We start from the raw sequence: 20,242 nt of genomic DNA on the forward strand, positions 1-20,242 counted from the left end.
GAATGTTAGACACTTGAGCAAATAATAAATGAAATTCACCCAAAAAAAGATTAAGAATAATTTTGATAGAATTTACTTATGGAAGTCCGAATATTGAATTTACATGGACCTTGACTTTGTTCATACGTGAATTGATGTATATCCCAATTTTTAAGTAAGAGAAGAGTAAAAAAGATAATGAATTGTAAATATAAAATTTAAAGAAAGTAAAAAATAAGAAGGACAAGAAATTTAAAATAGAAGACAAAGAGAAATAAAAAGATAAGATGATTTAAAGTAAAAGATGATAAAAATAAAAAATGTAAAAGATAAAATAGATAAGAGATTTTAAGGTAAAAGATAAGAAAAGTAAAAGACAAGGATGACAACAGAACAATGAATTCAAAATGTAAATATGTTGGAGCCTAGCATTGGAAAACTAATTGTGATGCAAGGTTAATGATATTCATGCTTCCATCCACGTCTAGTAAGACACTCTATCTAATGATATCCCTGTTTTCACTCACATCTATTAAAGACACTTTGTCTTTAATTTCCCGAGTTTAGTCTCTCATTGTCATAAGAGACTTTATACTATAGGGACTAATGTGGATAGAAGAAGAAAAATGATGGATAAAGAAAAAGAATGAGATAATGGACATAGAAATAGAATTCCCCTAACTGAGATACTCAGACTTAGGATGCATTCATTAGAGAACTCTTAGTCTCAACATGTGTTTCTCCCTTGCTTCCTACTCATTTTGTTGGCCTAAGGTAGTTTAAAATTCACGCGATCTTGCATTAATAAATGGGCCTTCCAGGCTTAATAAATATAGTGGTGATCACGTAGTTAGCATGCCTTTGAACTTTCTTGTGGGCCTTATTTGCGTCAAGCGTGAGTGCTAAACAGAAGACGCGCTGAACCTATCTTGTGCACTAAGCGAGCTGTCTCAATCTTCAACTTTTTTCTTCAAAGTTTTGTCTTGAAGTTTTTGTATCATTTTTCCTCCAAACACTTGAGAATTTCTTCTTTTAAATGCTGCTCGTCAAAAATTACAATAATATTAATTTTTTCATTATTTCATTAAAAATAACATTAAAGTGAAGAAATTATAATCATTCTTAGTAAAAAATAATTATCAATTTAATTTAAATTTTGCAGTTATCATAATTCTATTAAAGAAAATTTTTAAAAGTACATAAGAAATTACATCTACATTTTATCTTTTATTTGTTCAACCAGATTAAATCAAAGACAATTATATATATAAAATTTAATATGCTATAACATATTAGAAAAAAGTTTATATAAAATCATAAAAATGTTGTGGTAGTCGAAAATTTAATTATTATAAAAGATCATATCATGTAGCTTACAAAATGTAAAACATAAAGAATATAAGAAGTTAAATTACGGTGACTAAGTAATTTAAGCTTATTACTTTTATATATGAAATTTGAGGATTTATGAGGTTGAATGGGTGGTTAAAGGAAGAAGGGGAGGAAGGGGTCATTGTTTTGAAATTCTTCCACTAACATTAATCTTTAAAAAAAACATATATGAAACCTAAGAAGTAGATAAGGCATCTCATGTCTACAGATGTTTTTTTTTTATCAGTTTGTCTTCCTTGTATGAGTGTCATTCATTTCTCTTAAAAAAGAAATTTCGATTGAATTAAACAAAATGATTTGAACTCATTATATCATTAACAATTTTAGTATTTAAAATAAAAAATGATATATTAGGATATATGTCAAATAAGAGAAATATTTATATGAGAGTAATATATATATATATATATATATATATATATATATATATATATATATATATATATATATAAATTGAAAATCATTTACTGATTACACAATTAAAATATTCACATCACTAAATTCATTTCTCTCAATTTCTTAAAATAAATTTTCTCTTACTTGATATACTCCTGTAGTATCATATACAATAATTTATATTTTCATCTTTATATTTTTTTGTATACACATTTCAAAATACTTCTCAAATTAAAAGAGATAACTTTATTATTCAATTTTGTTAATTGTAAAACCTTAATTTCATACCACTAATTTTTAATCAGTTTTCTCTTGTATTTCTGTTGTCTTAACCAAGCTTTTTTTTTGGGGGTGGGGGAGTACCAAGCTGTTACTGCTGTCATTTTCTGATCATTGTACTCTAGCATTTTTCTTGAAAGTATATTACTAATCTTTGATAAGCAGTATATTAGTATTTGGCTATTTGCCATGTTCTTTTTTAGACGCACAACTTGGTCACACGTCCAGTCATCTTCGGCTTATAACACCAACACCTATTAGGCTATTACATTTATTAGGCTTTTGTTGGTACAACAACACCAAATCAGTATTTTATTTTATTGGCACCCTTTTTATGTACGCTTTAAGAAATTTACATGGTGTTACTTTATAATTTATAAACAAAGGGTATTAGAATTACGTTTTCTAACATATTTATATCATTATTTAATAATTATTAAAAATTAAATATTATGCATATTTTTAAATGATATATACTATTTTGTTCCTACTTATGAGATGATTTATTATTTTTCTAAAACTTAATCTATAATATTTTTCATGAGAGTTTTGATTTTTTTAATAAATTTAAGATAAGCTTATTGATATTCTTAACATTGACAAATTAAATAATTAGGTCTTATATATAAAAACAGATGAAGTATATTATAAATGTATTAATAATATTTTTTATTACAAATAATAATTTGACATCATTTAATTTTTTGTATTTTTTCTCTAAACAAAAAACTTGTTGTATTTCTCTAATTTTATCGCATCACATCATTTATTATATTTTCATCAATTTATCTTTCATTTTTTTCTCTTTTTGTTATCAATTTATATTATCGTCACCAATAACAATTGAATAAGTGATAATAACTTATGTCTCTTAAGAAAATAATTCAATATTCGATCCAATATTTGATGAATCTTATTTAACTCTTAAATATAAAATAAAATATATTAAAAAGAAATCATCTATTTTATATACGTTCAAAGTGTTTGACAAAAATTTATCAAAATAGTTGTCGCATCTTCATAGCAATAGAATGGTTAAGAAAATAATTTGCATTGTCGTCAAATACTCTCAATGCATCATTTTCCATTTCCACTTTTGCAAAGCGAATTTGCTGTTTAGTGTACTGATGCTAAACCAAATTCAAATGGAATAAAAGAACACTTCCAAGACCAATGGGTCCACTCAGATTTCTTATGATAATGTTGCCAAGGAAGTGGACTAGTGGCAAGTAACAACCCATTTCAAGCCTCCATTCATAGAGGGGGTGCTTCTGGTGAGAGCTAGAACCACACATGACACATCACATATAAGAACCTCTCAGGTCTCAATAATAATATGTACAAATTAAAAGTTCTTGCAAATAAAATAAGGAAAGATAGAAATTAATTAAGTCATAGTTGCTACGAAGAAAAAAGCTACACGGGTGTGTCGAGGGTCTACCAAAAGTCTTTATTCAAGAAAAAGACAACCAAAGTTACCACTATTATTTCACAATTTTTTTGTTTTCTAATTCTTAGAAACAAGACTATTAGACTAATAATAATGAACTCAATCCAGCACCCAGCAAGACCCTACTAAACTCCAACATGATACACAAATTCAATAGTTGAATCGAAACAACCAGGAACCAAATAAATGAACCTATTCCCAGATTCCAACCTCCATGAAGCCATTTTCAGTGGCACAGCCCCTAAACATGCCATTGCAATTGAACCCATAAGCCACTTCCCCAGCATTTGACACAGCAATGAGACCAGCCATCCCTTCATCGAGACGGTGCTTGATAACAAAATCCACAGCTTCTTGAAGCTTCAACCCTTTGTATTCCATCACCGCTGCCACCTCACGCGCCAGCGTGCCACGTATGATGGCCTCGCCCTCGCCCGTGCACGATACACCGCACACGTCGCACGCGTAGGTCCCAGCGCCTATCAGCGGCGAGTCACCGATGCGACCGGTCATTTTGTTCATCAGCCCCCCTGTGGATGTCGCTGCCGCGCACCGGCCCTCCCGGTCGACCACCACGCATCCAACGGTTTCGGGCGCGTACACGCTTATTGGGAGTCCATTCATTTGCAGTGGACTCTCCACATTGGATCCGCACGTCTCGTACCCCGATGTTGGGATTCGGTAATCAAACTGCATCATCATCATCATCAAACAAACGTGGCACATTAGTTAACGTTATTGCTGAGTAATTAATCCAGTTTCACAAAAGATCTGTAATTACGTACCAGGATTGTGTTTGCTTCCTTGGCCAGCTTGAGCATGCCAACATTATCAGGTGTGATAAAGTACTCGTTGTCCACAACCTCCACACCCTGGAAAACAATCCAACCGCTATAATTTACTACTTGCTAGGGATTAAAATGCTACTATTAAATTCATAGATTTGCACACGTTCACGAATAATGCCATTACTTTTAATTGTTTAATACCATTGTCATTAAGATATCCATATTTCCAAGTTCCAACCATTGTAGCATTCGCCTCGTTGGCGAATGAGAAGAAAGGCAAAATCAAAGTTTGTTTTGGTTTACGCCATTTAGAAGAAAGTAAAAAACCAGGTTGGAATTAGAATCACAATTGTAAACCTGTTGCCTAGCAAATTCTTCGGCTCCGGAGAAGGCGAGATAGGAATGTGGGGATTTGTCCATAACCAAACGAGCGAGCGAGATCGGGTTCTTAACGGTGGTAAGACCCGAAACGGCGCCGCATCGTCGTTTTGGACCATCCATGATGCTAGCCTCCATCTCCACCGTTCCTTTTTCTGTCAGGGCAGATCCACGGCCCGAATTGAACAGCGGATCCGTTTCCAATTCCCTCACCTGTCACAAACACTTGTCAAATCTAAGAAAATTATTAATAAACAAAACCCCCATCTCCTGGGAACGATTAAATTATTATTCTTATTATCAACGAAAGAAACACGGATGATTCACGAAACACATTCACACGAAACGAGCCATGCATGGTAACGGGTAGTAGTATTGTCTTTTTTGTTTATTTTTAGTTTTGGAGATAAAATTAAAATGCGTGAAGGTTACGATGAGATTACCACAAGTTCAACGACATCTATGGCGGGAAGATTAGAATTTAGAGCAGAGATTCCAAGATTGAGACAGTGCGTGAGAAGTTGTTTCGCTTCTTCTTGACGCTCGAGTGGAAGATTAGGGTCCACACCAGCGCCACCATGCACCGCGATAGCCCAACCTCCCATTTCTCTCTCTCTCTCTGCCCTACCCTGAGTTTTTGTGTGTTTTATGGATTCTTGAAACTGCGATGAGAGAGAGGTGGTCGAATGTGGTTTTTATAGGCAACCTCGGACTTGAAATTTTATGTGTTGGAATTGAATTTGCTTTTGAGGTCTCGCCGCCGGATCTTAAGAGGGTGTCTTTCGTTTCTTGCGATTCTCCGTAACTACAGGGAAAAATAATTTATTAGTTGCTTGAATTATTTGTTTTCTGTTTATATTTGAAAGATTCACCTCTGAAGGAATCGTGCATTGTTTAATTATTTCTTTATTTATTTTTCAAGTAAAAGAATCGCCGTTTCTAAGCAGAGACATCAGTGGCACAATGAGTCAAACTCCAAATTGCACGATCATCATTCTAACATTTACGTGATGTGATCTCGTGCTTTGCGATGGTCTGAATTAAAACATTTATTTAGTCCCTCGACATGATCAATTAATTTCTTTAATTGGTCCTACCATAGTAGTACCGCGGTTTAATAATTAAATCAATTTTCTAAAAACAAATGTTGCTAGAGCCAAAATGTATAATTCGAACTTTTCCTCTTTTTTTATTTATTTTTTATTTTACCTTTCTTATAAAATTCAATTGAAGAAGAATCTAGCAAGTAGTATCATATCATACAGTATATTCATATTTTAAGCAAGGAATCTCGGTAATGAAATTGAGGTTTGCATTCCCTAAGCTAAACGGATGTATTTTAAACCAAAAATAACAACCATAATTACAATTTTAACATTATACACCTTGTGTTAAGTACAATTCATATTATATAATAAATTTATTAATTTTTTAAATAATTATCTTAAAGTAATTCAAGCGATAATTTAAGATTAGATTATAATATAAAATTATTGTTTACACCGTCGATGCATAAACATTAAACAATAACGTATTAAAAGAAACAAATTATAATAATTTTACAAAATTAATTTTATCATTAATATTTTTTTACTTATCATTAATATTATATATAAGTAATATAAGTAAAATAAATAATTAATATTACATTAAAAAAATTATAATTATTTTGAACTTATTTTTTCTTGTTATACCACGATAATTAAGGATGAATAGATATTGTATCAACTTGAGCGTTATCCATGGATCTTCAACACTTTCCTTCTTTTTTTTCTTTTAACAATTATACATAAAAATCTGCGGTTTACTAGATCCACCGTTCCTTGCATTTGTTAGCATAGATTTACTCTATCTATTATTGGTAAATCTAATACATCATATTATTTTAAGTTCAACAATAGCAAATAAAATCAGTTAAAAAAAATATGATTTTCATCAAATCGCCAAAATTGGTCCATCTGTTGATTTTTAGTAATTTTGCTTGTTCTTGACCCGTTCAAATGCACACCTGTTAATTTTGAGGTTTAAACTAACTGGATAGGCATCGATTCCTGATTGAACCGGCTGGTTCGATTTGATTCTGACAACCATGTATTAGTGGGTTATATTTTTTTCAATATCACATCATTTTAGAACTAACTTTAATTAAATATATTTTTATAAAAAATAATTAATGTAGTAAATATTTTAGATTATACCTTAATAAAAAAATCTACTACATTTAAAATTAGATTAGACAATTTAAAGAATGAGACTCTTACCTAATAATGAGACTCTTACTCTCCTCATATTAACATTAGATTAGACAATTTAAATGACGATATATGTTAGCACATTTTATGTTTTTAGTCATGTTAATATATATTGAGATCAGAAATTAAAACCTCATAAATGATCCAAACCCTTCCACTTGACCTGCTCAATGATTTAGTCATGTTTAATTAAATTTTACCGTGGTACACTAGTATACAAACAATAGGTTTGCTTTGCCGACCATATTGATATTAGTAAAATAAGTTCTTGGAATCGACAGTCACACTTTGAATTAATCCCCAGATTCATGAATCTGTGGAACTGTATTGTTAATTCTGTTTCCATGGTCGAGGGAAGAACAGTGAGAAAGTGGGCCAGACCAAAGAAAGAGAAGAGAAGTTGGAGTCTCTCTTATGACCAAATTAAAATGGTCAAGCTGGCCCCATTTTGTGGTAGCTCCGTAGACCAAAGGGGCTGGCGGCGAGCAATTTGCAAATTTTCAATTAATGGATACACTCATACACTACTTTCACCATCAATTAGTTTATGTGTATTAATATAGGGATATACAAGCATCATATAATATAATTAATAGATAATTTTATTCAGTATGTGATTTTGTAAGTATGAAAAATATATGTAGAAAGATATCAATTTTTTAAATAGATATTAATATCTTAAAAGATTAATTTTTAATTTTCGACCGAATAATACCTTAAACAATAGAGGTATTATTAATTTATTTATAATTAATCCCCTCTTATTTTCTGCACATTTACAATTTAATTCGACACTTGTATAATAAGTGTGTCGCAAATATTTTTCCATATTCCATATTCCATAAGATAATTAAAGAGGTAGTAGGGACTGAGACCGGCTGGGTTGGTGATTAATCACCAAGAAAGCTCGCAGCTAATGCTAACAGATGGGATTAGACTAATCAAAATCTTTATTTAGGAGTTGATTAATTATGCTAATGATGAAAAAAAAAATAAAGATTGTAATTGGACCAATGAACCTCCAAAGCTTTTAGATAAGATATATGCATACATGGACCCAACGGCTACCAAACTAGTTAAGACCAAACCAAATGGAAAAAGGGAAACCAGGATGGCTATATTTGCAAACGGTTTTGCTAAAGAATCAACAAATAAAACGTTTTTAATTCTTTAATTAGTATTCTAAGAATAATAATAAATAAAACCCATTCAGATATTTTTGAATAAATTTTTCAATAAACACCTATAATAGAATAAAACAATTAAGATGATAAAATAAACTAAACTCCTCTAACAAGTTAAAAACAATTTTTGGAGAAATTTAATAAAGAAACTCGTAAGTTAATTTTAATTTACGGAAAAACTTAATTTATTTTTATTTTCCCCCTTACAAGCACTTATTTAGATATTTATCTAAAGATAGTCTTACTAGTTTATAAGACTGTCAGTTATGTTTAATGGTTATTAAGAAGATCACATGAGCATCCAAAAAGAAAAATAACAAAAAATGAAATAAAAGGAAAGGAACAGCTAGATAGTATACACCCACTTCCTAGCTTTTGGGAACGTAAGCCGAATAGCCAATAAGCCAGGAGCTCAGGACCATGACACGTCAGTAACAACTAGTATTTTCTATTTTGCTTTGTTGTGATCTCAAGTAGTGTCTCATTATACAACTTCTTACAGTTTATCTGGTGTTTCTGCTGGTCTTGTTGCTGGAGCAAGCATTTTGAAAATGTCCCATCCTAAGTATATATCACCAGCAATCAAATATATATATTCCTCTAAAAATCTATATATTTTAGCAAGAGGGGCTTGAGACCCAAAAGAAATAACCTTTATTTAGAATCCACTAGGGAAGCTTGTCGATATTACATTAGCTAAAACACAAACAGATAGAAAGTCAGGAACCCACTCGAAAATTCTGCTACCCATCAGCGTTAAGCCATGCTTTGAAAGCACATCGGCCATTTGATTGGCTTTCCCATAAATATGCCTACAACCTAAGATAACACATTCGGAAGATACATCATGAATGGCTTTCACCAGTTGGTAGTAACAATTATGGGAACATGGACACCCATTCTTTAACAAATTAACAACCATTAGGAACTCAGAATCTACCAAAAAATTATTGAAACCTCAAGCAACAATTAACTTTGCCACTAAAACCACAATCCATAATTCAGCCTGTAAAACTAAACAAGACCCCAGATTGCAGACTGGCTAGAGAAAACCATATTATTTCTATTTTGACATAACATCGAGACTACCACTCCAAAAATTGTACTCCACGCTGCATTATTTATCTCCTTCTGGTTGGCAAAGTTGAACAATAGCCATTCTTTTAAGCTCATCAGAAAAAAGTCCTCATTCAACCAATTATCTGATATTTTACTCCAAACATCCTTAGCAATCACACAATCCCTCAAGCAATGAAGGATAGATTCAGATTCCACATTACACATCGGACATAAAGCAGAATTAGATATAACCCTTCCGTGTCTATTGTTGTTCATGAGTAGCACCCCGAGCAACTTTCCACAGGTGAAGCCTAACCCTTTGGGGTCCCTTCCGTCACCAAATTGCCTTGAATAGAGGATCCTGATTATTTTCATGGCCAATAATGTAACATCTTGGACGAATCAAGATGTATCTATGTTTTAGTAATCGGTATTACTTATACAAACAAGATGTATCTATGTTTTAGTAACCCATCACTTAAGAATTACACAGTTAAACGTGCTTAAGTTAGAGTAATTATGTGATGAGTGATCTTCTAGAAAGTTTTTCAAAAAACATGTAAGTGAGGACAAAACATACTAAAACTTTTATTCTTAGTTTGTGGGGGCAAAACTGATATTCGAGATCTTAGAAAAGACTACTTATGAAGGGTTCTGACAAACAAAAATGTTAAGTAAAGTGTTACTGTGTGAAGTGTCATAATGTGAGAGTCGTCGATAAGTTGAAAATCAAAAATGCTACAAATGGTATCAGAGAAAATCTCTTTTCCAGTATTGTGTGATTTGAGGACGAATTAGGCGAAAGGTAGTGTGCATCTAACACCCCGAACAAATCACACCGAAAAAAAAAAGAATTCAAAGACTATACAGGTATGAGACTATACAATTAAGAATGAATTAAAGGAATAACTTGGTATTACCTATACAAACAAGATACATATACTTTTCAGTAGTCCATCATTTAAGAACTCTACAGTTAAGCGTATTTGACTTAGAGTAATTATGGGATGGATGATCTTTTAGGAAGTTTTCAGAAAGCATGTGAGTGAAGACAAAACACACTGAAAAATCTATGCTAGGTTGTGGGATCAGTCATTGATCCTATAAGCAAGCAAAACTAATTTTTGAGGTTTCAGAAAGAGTTACCTACAGAGGATTCTGATTGATAGAGGATTCTGATTGATAGAGAATTCTGATCAATAAAAATGTTGAGTGAAGTGTCACTACATAAAGTGTTATAATGTGAGAACCGTTGAGAAGTTAAAAAACAAATATGTTACAATAACCAAGGAATAAGTTGTCTTTGGCGAGAAATCTCTTCTTGGCTTAGGATTCCAAGCGGGAACATCATTTTCATTTGCTGGTCTAGGAGGAACAATATCCCAAATGGAATTACAAACACTTAATAGGAGCACCACTTGTAGCTTATATCTATCCTCAACCCACCTTGTTCCTTAGGCCTACACAAATTCTCCCAAGAAATCGTGTGAATTTTACGGGCTTCATTAGTATCGCTCCATATAAAAGACCTTCACTTCTTGTTGATGGAGTCACACAGCTCAGCTGGCAGGGAAGTTGTGTGTATCACATAAGTTGGCAACATTTGAATCACCGACAAGACCAAGGAGACCCTTCCAGCCATAGACAGAAGATTAGATATCCAACTGCTAAGTCTTTTATCAACCTTTTCAATCACATAATTGAAGGTTTGGGAACTGACAGTTTAGTGAAAGATGGGCACATCAAGGTATTTTCCCAAGTTGTCAGTGCATTGAAAGCCAAAGTCTGCTGAAATCTTCTCCTTAATCTGTCAATTTACATTTTTGAAAAAGAAGATTCTCATTTTTTCCTCATTCACTTTTGCTCCTGAACTCTCACAAAAGTTCCTTATGGCAAAGTTTATAACATCCACCTGGTCAACAGATGCCTTTGCAAACAAAATGAGGTTGTATGTGAAGGCAAGGTGTGAAAAGGTCAGGTCACCTCTAGAGATCTGAATAGGCTTCCACAGCTTTTTCCCCACAGCTAGATTAACCATATGGATAAATCTCTCTAGGCATAAAACAAAAAGGTAAGGCCAGACAAAATCACCTTGTCTTACCCTCGTTTAGGCTGAAACTCCTCCAACGCTTATTCATGTGGGTACATATATATAATGGTTAATTTTATATTGGCTCTCGAGTGTTAAACACAACCTCCTCTTTAATCCGAATTTGCATTGAGACTAATTATGAAAAATATAGGTGGAGTTAGACTATAGTTTTTTTTTTTTTACTGAATTAGATTATAGTTATATAGTTATATATTGACTTGTTATATTTTTGTCTCTAATTTAGTGAGCAGGTAATTTTGGTCCCCAGTGCTGTAATTGCTTGATTTTGATTCACACATTTGAAAAATGGACAATTTTATTCCCTCTTAATTTTCCATTCAATTTTTAATGATTTTGACGAGGGAACAATCCAATTAGTTAAATTGTTTCAAGTTGGACAGTTCTTCTTCTTCTTCTTTTTTTACAGTACGTAGTGGCTTTTCCTGATTTTACTTTATCTTTTTAACATATTTCATATAATTAATTTAATATTAAATTATTTAATATTTATATTAATTGATTGAACTTGTAAAAATTAATTATTAATGTCACATAGATGCTTATGTGATACAAATTAGCTTACTGGATTTATCATCTCATCACATTGTTAAAAAATGGATTGTAAGTTAATGAGAAGACTAAAATTGTCCATTTTTCAAATGTATGGATCAAAATTGAGCAATCAAAATAATGGGAACTAAAATTGCTCACACACAAAACTAGAGGAACAAAAATTGCCTTCACATTAGGCAGTCTCAACCTCCTCAGACTTCTCAGCTTTTGTTAGCAGATGCCATGGGCATCCAGTTTTCTCGGCCTTATGCCGTTTGCTTCTTTCTGTTTGTTTTTCATTTCTTTCCTCATAAAAAAAATACAAGAGAAACTAAAATTGCAATTATGCCTTAAAAATAAATAACATAGTGATTTTTTTTGTCTCCAAGGTCATTCAGCTTGTTTAAAATGATTCAATTTTAGAATTGAAACAATTCATTGATATGCAATGTTTTCTAAATGTGATAAAAAAAAAAAGACAAACATGATATACAAAGTAATGTAATTCCAAACAAATTTTGCAACATAATCCATTTAATTACTAATATGATAAAAAAAAACTGTAGGTTATAAACATATGTAAAGAATTAAAATGAAACTCTAACACATTCTGTGATTTCATCAAATTTCTCTCAATGCTCCTCATGTTTTTACTCTTATACTAACTCGTTAATTACTTTAAAGTTATTATGCTGGCACCTAACATCTTTAATTCTTTTGAAAAACATTACACCTTATACCCTTAAGGGAGATTGTAATAAAAATTAATGAAAAAGCTACGTTCTCCTTCAATCTATTGTGAGTTGCTGATCATTCATCTGGTTTGGCTAATATCAGCAAATTTAAGATTTGTTTCGTTGCCCGCCCTAACTATACTGAATTTTGGCAGGTTTCAGGGAGAACTTTTGGTAGCACCCTTCCATAAGAAGAATCAGGCCGGCTTAAAAATATAAACACAAAGCTTGAGGTTGAAAATATGGTGCATTTATTTCTCATTTGGAAAGGAAGGTACATTTTGATTTTAAAGAAATATACGATCGATATGCAAAAAGGAATGTAATAAAAATAGCAAATATTTCAAATGAATGAAAAGTACCAATTGATTAAATCGCCTTCACCACTTGGTATATATGTAGTGTAGCTCAGCAAAATCTATCACTTCAATTCCCTGCTCTGGCCAGTGCATGAGCAGTTGAGCACAACAAATATTGTAGCAAAAAACTGAATGGAATTGCTTTCCAAAGCTATGTAGCATTGTCAAGCACAAAAACACGTACGTAGTGGAGTGCTACATCAAAACCCATTAGATTTCAAACAAAGATACCTGCAAAGGTGCATGGTTACAACTCACAAGCCGGCCAGATACGTAGCTATTTATCAGATAAGCACATTGACCTTCGTTAAGTACTTGCATTATGTACATATATATCAGATATGTAAAGTAATTATTTAATTATTAAATAGTAAGTAACTCCCTAAGAAAAGGCATCTAATTATATAGAATGAATACGAAATAAAATTCAAAACTCTTTAGTGCATCGAACAAGAAACAAAAAAAAAAAAAAAGTGCAGTAAAATGTAGCTCCCCCCTTCGCTTTCAAGCATGGAAAAATAACCTAAGAAAGTAAGAATGCACTTCCCTAAAGCCGGTTACGAAAGTGAGAAAAGTGTTATGTATAGTAATGGTACCATCATTAGACCAAAAAGTCTAATCAAAGCGAGAGAAATTGTATTTCTGCATAAATTATATACAATAATACAATAATTCATACGAAAAGGAATAAGGTAGGACAAATAGAGAGACCGCGTGATAAAATAATATTAATTGATGTAATTGAGATAAAAAATAATGTAGAAAATATTGTATGAATAATTCATCCAATAAATTATGCAAATAAGGTCTTAGGATTTAACTACAAATTCAAATTATTAAAACCACTTAATGAACTAGATTTCATGTGACAATACAAACACTTATCATAATTTTCTTAACTATCATCCTTTACTAATTGATAAACTTGTCTGTAAATATTTATAGGATAAGAAAATAAAATAAATTGAGTTTTTTATAATAAATTAAAATCAACTTATGAATTTTTGAAAAATGAAACGAGAAAACTTCTAAGTTAAGAGCGTAAATTGATTTTTAATCACGAGAGAAATTCAATTCATTTTGTTCATGTTATCATCTTTCTTAAAGTTTTTTTTTTTGCATAAATTTATCCAAAACAGAAACTAAGTAATAATAAAAGGGACATCAAATTCAAAACCATTTGAACTAAATGTTCACCAGAAAAATCACCACAATAAATATAATTATCTAAAATTAAAGGTGTGGGAGCAGTACAATATTTTGAGGGAGAGAAAAAGAAGTGATGAAAAGGATGTGCAGGTTTTGAAGAACAAAGATTGGTGCAGTATATATACTTCCATATTAGAAGCTGCTAGCTGGGGCAATGCAAGGGCCACAACGTACACGAGTGAACTGTGTTTGTGTGAAAATTGAGCTTCATTTTGAGGCCAATGTAGAGTGCTATAATAAGAGTCAAGAGGGACTAAGAAAGCAACGGCATGCATGTGGATTTGGCAGATGTCGCATCGACTACAGGCACTTGGTCACACAAGCACCTACAAAACTCGGATAGCTAAGAATCTTGCAAGATTCTTGACCTAGCTTTCTCACCCACCACTCCAAAACAACATTTGTTTTCATGCGTCACCAAATGATTCTCGTCACGTGTTCTGTGTCTTTCGCTCTGTCTCTGTTTCTTGTCCACACCTACCCTCTTGTGTCCCCGGCCCCTTTTTCTGTATCAATTTTTTTTATTTAATTATTATTTGCTGTTCCTGAATTTACCTAAGAAAATATGAAATCATCTCCAAACATACATTTTAAAATATATTGTTGCCTTTTTTTTCTTTGGGTGTCTAGTATCTTCTTTGACCCGAGAATCAAAAGATTAATTTATCAAAGGTATGAAAACTTATTTAAGAAATTAATCTTTTACCACATCAAATATTTTTTCATACATAAAAACATGAGAATCAAATTCCTTATCACATGTTTAAGTGCATGGATATTTGTCAATTATATTGCATTATGTTATTTATTTTTATATATAACCAAAGGTACCCAAAACTTTTGTTTAACTAACTTTTTATCTACTAAATCAGTTCATTTTAAGATAAAAGGGTACCTCTAGTGACTATTTCATTTTCTGAGTTATGATCATTTCCAATTCTTAATTAAGGAACACAAGTGTTCAGCTACTACCAATAACTTTTGGTTTAGTTACTTATTTTTAAATTGCTAATCAAATGTCCCCATTATTATTAAAATAGCTTGTATTTAGTTTCTTTTGTTCTTAAATTGACTTTTATTTTTTTGTTAATGACAAGAATCTAAATACAAACATATCCTGCAAGAGGAAAAAACACCCATTAAAATGCAAAAAAAAAAAAGAAAAAGTTGGAAGGACAAATTAACTGCTGCTTATGATATCGATCGAGCCTTTTATAACTTATCAAGAAATCAGAGATCTAGCATTCGATTTGACCAACTTGATTCATGTCTGGCCTTATTAAGCCGTACTCATCAATCACGCCAACCCGTGACTTGTTCCAAAATAGTAGATGAATCTTGTTACGAATCTACGTACTGCGGCAAGAAAAAAAATTAAATATTGAAAAACTAGCATGGCTATTGATTAGGAAAGAGAATCAAATCAGGGTCTCATACGCATGTGGAAGAAACAACTTGTTGGACCAAGAAAAAGTAGAGAACGGTACTACCATACCATGTGTTAATGTTATGCTACCTAGGAATCCTAGGGGATTCCGATTCCACGATCCCTCGTGATAGGTTCGGCACACGTTGAAAATGATATAATACTAGATTAAAAGTAGGTCCAAATGCTAGCTAGGATGTTTTTAGGACGGATTCAATCAAGTTTATTGGTATTTTATGTGATTTAAAATTTTAATAGAGTTCTTTATTTGAATTTGAATTTGGATATGGATATGATGTTATTAAAATCTGATAATGTATTGAATAAATTTTTTATCAATTCGATAATATATCAATCTTAATGTTACATGTAGTTATATCATGAAATTAAAGAATCATACAGCCACAATAAGTAGTATATATTTTACAATATATCCTAGGTAATAACTTCTGCTTTTTAAGTTTATAGTTTTCTTAGAAAAAAAGTGTTTATAGTTTATAAATTTTCATGGTATCGTGTTATTTAATCTATTTTTCATTTTATACAAAAATATATGTTAGTAAATATGTATATAAATTTTTAAAAAATATATACAAATAACTACAAATATTGATATATATTGAAATAATTTTATATTCATACATTTTTATATAATTTTTATTATATATAAGTATTTGTTTTTAAAAAATATTATCTTTTGAATATAATAAAATACGACCCAGTAGTTATCCTTATCAGTCATTCCAAAGCACCAGCGTGCACCATCAAATGTTTCCCAGTCGTTGGATGGCTTTAAATACGTGTCCAAGAATAAGGCAATTATACAGTATTTGGTTCCTAATCAAATGGTGGAAAACGATTCACAAACATTGGTATTTGGTAGTTTAGTATTATTATTATTATTAATTTATCTAGGAGGGATGGGCTTCAGCGTTTAGCTAGCCCAAGCCCAACCGAGTATTGTTCCTGGCCTTTGGAATTGTTTTATTTGAGGTTGCCATCAGGCAGGAATATCTTTGTGAAACCATCTTTTTACTTGTACACCCAACACATTTTCACTTTTTCCAAAATTACCCCTTCTAATAAACGGATTCGTAACCCATATGTACGGATTATAATTATTTTTTTAAAAATATTTTACAAATTAATTTAAAATTAATGACCCATGCAAGATTCAAATCTGTGATTTTCAGGTTATTAACATGACATTTTAACCAACTAAACTAAAAGACCAATTATGTTATAAAATAATCAATGTCATTGCATATAACACTAAAGTTTCTAATTTATATTTAATGCATATGCAAATTTACATAATAAATTTTGTAACAATTAATTTTGATCTAACAATTCATTTGTTTACATATATAAATTTTTATGAAACATAGCTTTATGTAAACAAATTAGTTATTAGATCAAAATTAATTATCACAAAATTTGTTATGTAAATTTACATGTACATTAAATATACATTAGAAGTTTTAGTGTTATATAGCATCACTAATTATTTTATAATATAATTAACCTATTAGCTCAATTAGTTAGAGTATTGTACTTGCCAATCTATATACAGATTACAAGTAGGCCTCTTACAGATTATGATTCTGTTTATTAGTAGGGATAATTTTAAAAAAAATGAAAAAATGTTAGATGCATCAGAAAAACGCTGGGTAAAAAAAATGCTCTAAACGTGAACGGGCAACTAAGAACATAGATTGTGTAAAATAAACGAAGGAATCGTGGAGTAGGGTCCAAATGAAGGAAACTTACCTCAGATCCCAAGGATTTATTGTGAGATGGATTTAATACGTGAAAGAAGACCAGAGAAAACCAATACAATGTTAGTAGAAAAGAAAAGTCAGACCTATTATTCTACAATATAATAAAGAGAAAAAGTTCCCACATTAGATATGGTAAGGTAAGATTATTAAAATACCGACTATATGTTTTTTGTAATAGCTTAATAGGTCTAGAAAAAAAATAGGACCTTAGAGATATCATTTTTTTCTTTGTGCATGTTTATAGTCATGATTTTAAATCCATATTTCCAGTTCACGCATTTATATGTTTTTTTTATCACATGGCGCATTTATATGTGAAGTACCGAAGTTCTTATTGCAAGGGTTAAATTAATCAAAAGGTCCTTAAATTATTAAGAAATTTTTAGATAGGACCCTAAGCAAATAAAATTATTATTGAATCTTTGATATTGTAAAAATTTTGTAATTACATCTCTATAGTTAATTTTATGGTGGCTTCAAACCGTCAAAAAATAACTTGTGACACTTTTAAAAATTCGCTGGATTCACTTTTAAAAAAAACTACAAGATCAATGATTCAATTATAACTCTCTTTTAGTTAATTTGAACTAGTTTTTGTATAACTTGAAAGGATTCATGCTCAATGTGGTTCGACTTTCAAAAACACAATAATCAATTGCACTTCACAAAATCAAGAAATTATTAAATGAAATCCCTGTTAATTTTTGCATGACATATAAACATCAGTCATAATTATTTGTTGTAAATTGGAAAAATCAAATATATATATATATATATATATATATATATATATAGATTGATTTGGACCATAAAAATGTAACGATCCAAGACTACCTACCAATTTTTCCATAACATCACAATAATATATACCATTAAAAAATGTTCATAATTTTGTCACCACCATCAAGAAAACAATAAATTATTCTCACCAAACAACTAATTCAAACACACTATTATAAATATTTCAATAGAACCGGAGAATCATCAGCCAACAAATGTTCGTCTACATAACTCAATTTATTTTAGCATGAATCTGGGTGGTGTTAAACAGGTTTTTGTTGTCATCCTCGTGTGGATAATGATAAGCGAGGACTGCATAACAAGTCTGAACAACAGTGAGAAGAGTTATCAACGCTGCAGCGAAGTTGTAACCGCGCCTCAAAAACTTTTGAAGGCCGTAAATCCATTCTGTTATTCGGCTCAAATCATGACACGCAATTATGGGAAACCTCGTGACAAAATTTGTTGCCGAAAATGTGTTCAAGGCATCAATGATGTTGCTGTAACCCGAACCAACGTGGCCCCGGTCAATTCCATTAGCGACGGAACCAAAGAAATCCACCACCTCGTGATTACTCATACCCAACTCATCTTTGATGATTCCCTTGTTCTTAAGAATTTGAACATCGCTGGCGCAACATATCAAATCATTGAAGAGCAAGGCCAGAAAAGTGAACACGTTTGCATACTCTATACCATCCTGTTCAGTGCTGTTTCCAAACTCTTCATTTTTGGACTTGTTTCTATGATGCTCCCACGCAATGAAACTCCTCCACTTTGGTTCCGTTGTTTGAGTGATACGAAGGTGCGGAATTAGCAGCACCCCGTTGTTGTAGCTGAATTGAACACTAAAATCATGAATTCTAAACATTATTGAATTGTCAGAACCAGGGTGAAGTCTGATCGTAACACCAGCAGCTATGAGCCTAGCAGCACAGCGATTCAGTTTTACTTGTTTGATAATAACACTATAATCATCAACATCTACAACAACAGAAGAAGCATCTCGGATTGGAATATCATGCATCCATAGAAAAGTGGAATGAACAAGTTCAACAACATGAGCAGGGTAAATTCGCTTGGGCAATTGTTGTTGCCAAAGGAGCAAAACCATAATTTCTATACTGCTGCTGAGATTGCTACCGGGGAAAAGAATTTGAAACAACTTATCCAGAATGAAAAAGGGTATTTGATTTTCTAACAGCGTGAGGTCAGTCAATACTGCTTCCATTTCCCCGACTTTAGTCCCTAGATCGCTCACTGAGACAGAAACAGACTGTTGCGGGAACACCGCGCTCCAGTCTTTTTCTTTTGAAATGGCGAGCTCTAAGAGAAAACAGCCGTCATACACCATAATTGTGGCCAGATCATACCTGTTGAGCTTGATTTCCTCCCCGTAGCATGCGCGAACTGTTGCGTCTAGCTCCAACATTTCGCGCATGCAGGTTTCGAGGATTTTCGTTCCGTCTCCTTTGGTTCGCGAAAGGAGACACAACATGCAACGCCACTTGATCTCTTCCATTTGTTGTAGCTCCCTTTTGCCCTTGAACCGGGGTCCAATTGACACCACCTTTGGCTCGTAAGCACTCTCGTTCTGTTTCCGGAGTTCCTCCGGAACCACGCAAATGCTGTAGGGTTGACAGTATAAATTGTCTACAGCATCTAACAGTGATTTCGTTGTTTCCCTCCATCTCTTCAAGTTGGCGTCCTCGCCCATGGTTTGAAACTAAGAAAATGAAAATACTAATTAGAAGTTAAAAAGATATTAACCACATATCAATATAATTCGAAACCATGAATTGATTCGTACGTACCTGTTCGGTGTTCTTTACGAGTTCAGTCATCGAAATTAGTGGTTGAATTCGTGAAGGTAAAGAACCGGAGAGATTGCTGGCAGTGAAACTTAAGAGATGGGTTGAAAATAGTGAAGCAAAGGTTTACAAGTTCGATTTGCGCAGATGTAAGGCAGGGTACTGACTAGGCTAAGAAAATTGACATTAATGGAATGGATTTTTACCAAGGAGTTGTTGCAACACTTTTATATGTAAAAGGTTATGAATTAATACCTCTCACGTACTGATATTTATTTTATAAAATCAAGTACCTATACTCATTCCATATACTATAAAAGTGTAGTATTGCAAATTCGGTA

At 32.0% G+C, this 20,242-nt stretch overlaps 2 protein-coding genes across 2 annotated transcripts; both read right to left on the minus strand.

Annotated features, from left to right (window-relative positions):
- Window positions 1-3,475: 3,475 nt before the first annotated feature.
- LOC100803038 (probable isoaspartyl peptidase/L-asparaginase 2) lies at window positions 3,476-5,339 on the minus strand. Its single transcript, XM_003550270.4, has 4 exons — window positions 5,106-5,339; window positions 4,642-4,875; window positions 4,282-4,368; window positions 3,476-4,186 (listed from the first exon to the last, which is right to left on the minus strand). The coding sequence occupies exons 1-4, from the start codon at window positions 5,265-5,267 to the stop codon at window positions 3,689-3,691; spliced, it is 981 nt and encodes a 326-aa protein (XP_003550318.1). The 5' UTR covers window positions 5,268-5,339; the 3' UTR covers window positions 3,476-3,688.
- A 12,838-nt stretch (window positions 5,340-18,177) lies between these two features.
- LOC100803570 (UPF0481 protein At3g47200) lies at window positions 18,178-20,242 on the minus strand. The gene is made up of 2 exons (XM_014769369.3): window positions 19,905-20,242; window positions 18,178-19,816 (listed from the first exon to the last, which is right to left on the minus strand). The coding sequence occupies exons 1-2, from the start codon at window positions 19,932-19,934 to the stop codon at window positions 18,323-18,325; spliced, it is 1,524 nt and encodes a 507-aa protein (XP_014624855.1). The 5' UTR covers window positions 19,935-20,242; the 3' UTR covers window positions 18,178-18,322.

This window comes from Glycine max, chromosome 17, assembly GCF_000004515.6.
Source record: "Glycine max cultivar Williams 82 chromosome 17, Glycine_max_v4.0, whole genome shotgun sequence".
NCBI classification, from domain to species: Eukaryota; Viridiplantae; Streptophyta; class Magnoliopsida; order Fabales; family Fabaceae; genus Glycine; species Glycine max.

Bases quoted from the DNA above. Each gene is read 5' to 3' on its own strand.
- LOC100803570 (XM_014769369.3), bottom strand. From the start codon at position 19,934: ATGACTGAACTCGTAAAGAACACCGAACAG. The intron at 19,817-19,904 runs GTACGTACGAAT...TCATTTTCTTAG, and splicing joins TCGTAAAGAACACCGAACAG to TTTCAAACCATGGGCGAGGA.
- LOC100803038 (XM_003550270.4), bottom strand. From the start codon at position 5,267: ATGGGAGGTTGGGCTATCGCGGTGCATGGTGGCGCTGGTGTGGACCCT. The intron at 4,876-5,105 runs GTAATCTCATCG...TGTTTGTGACAG, and splicing joins TAGATGTCGTTGAACTTGTG to GTGAGGGAATTGGAAACGGA. The intron at 4,187-4,281 runs GTACGTAATTAC...ATGATGATGCAG, and splicing joins AGGAAGCAAACACAATCCTG to TTTGATTACCGAATCCCAAC.